The 588-nt window shown below is 49.5% G+C and overlaps 1 protein-coding gene across 1 annotated transcript in view; it reads left to right on the forward strand.

Moving 5' to 3' along the window:
- Positions 1 to 222, forward strand: part of LOC116101188 (secretoglobin family 2B member 24-like) — a 2,332-nt gene extending 2,110 nt beyond the window's left edge. The window contains exon 3 of the mRNA XM_031384848.1: positions 79 to 222. Coding sequence (XP_031240708.1) covers positions 79 to 222 — 144 coding nt within the window. The remainder of the gene's footprint in view (positions 1 to 78) is intronic.
- Positions 223 to 588: the final 366 nt, after the last annotated feature.

Consider the following 588-nt stretch of genomic DNA (forward strand, 5'->3'; position numbering starts at 1 on the left):
GCCATCTTGCTGACCTGTCCTTTTTCTCTCCTGAAGTTGGATTCCTGACACCTGTGCCCTCATCCTTCTGTCTCTTAGGCTGATTCTAATAAATGCTTGCAGCTCTGTTCTGTGCCCTGTGTCTATGTGCTGAATAGGAATCATATGAGGTCTTCAGAGGATCCAGGAGATAGTGAGAGAAGTGACTTGTGTGGTCTCCTAGATCAGAGTGACTGCCCCTGACTAGCCAAGTGATCCTGGGAGACCCATTGCAGCCTTCTTTTTTTTTTTGCTGTGTAGACCATGCTGGCCTGTAACTCACAGAGATCCATGGGTTTCTTCCTCCTGAGTGGTGGCATATAGGTGTGAACACCCACGCTCAGTTTCCTGCAGCTGCATGAGACTGTGGAGACTGGAGTTGTCTGAGGGCAAATAGCATGTAAGCAGACACAGGCTTCACCAGGCTGGGAGGACAAAAAGGAGGTGTAGAGACGTTCACCTCATGTGTTGCCTCTGGGCTTTATCACGGGACTGTGGACTCCTTGTGTCCACTTATAACAGGGGAGTAACTCGGGGATCACATGGGTGTACATCTCAGATTCTCTTGGT

This window comes from Mastomys coucha, unplaced genomic scaffold (genome assembly GCF_008632895.1).
Source record: "Mastomys coucha isolate ucsf_1 unplaced genomic scaffold, UCSF_Mcou_1 pScaffold21, whole genome shotgun sequence".
Classification (NCBI taxonomy): Eukaryota; Metazoa; Chordata; class Mammalia; order Rodentia; family Muridae; genus Mastomys; species Mastomys coucha.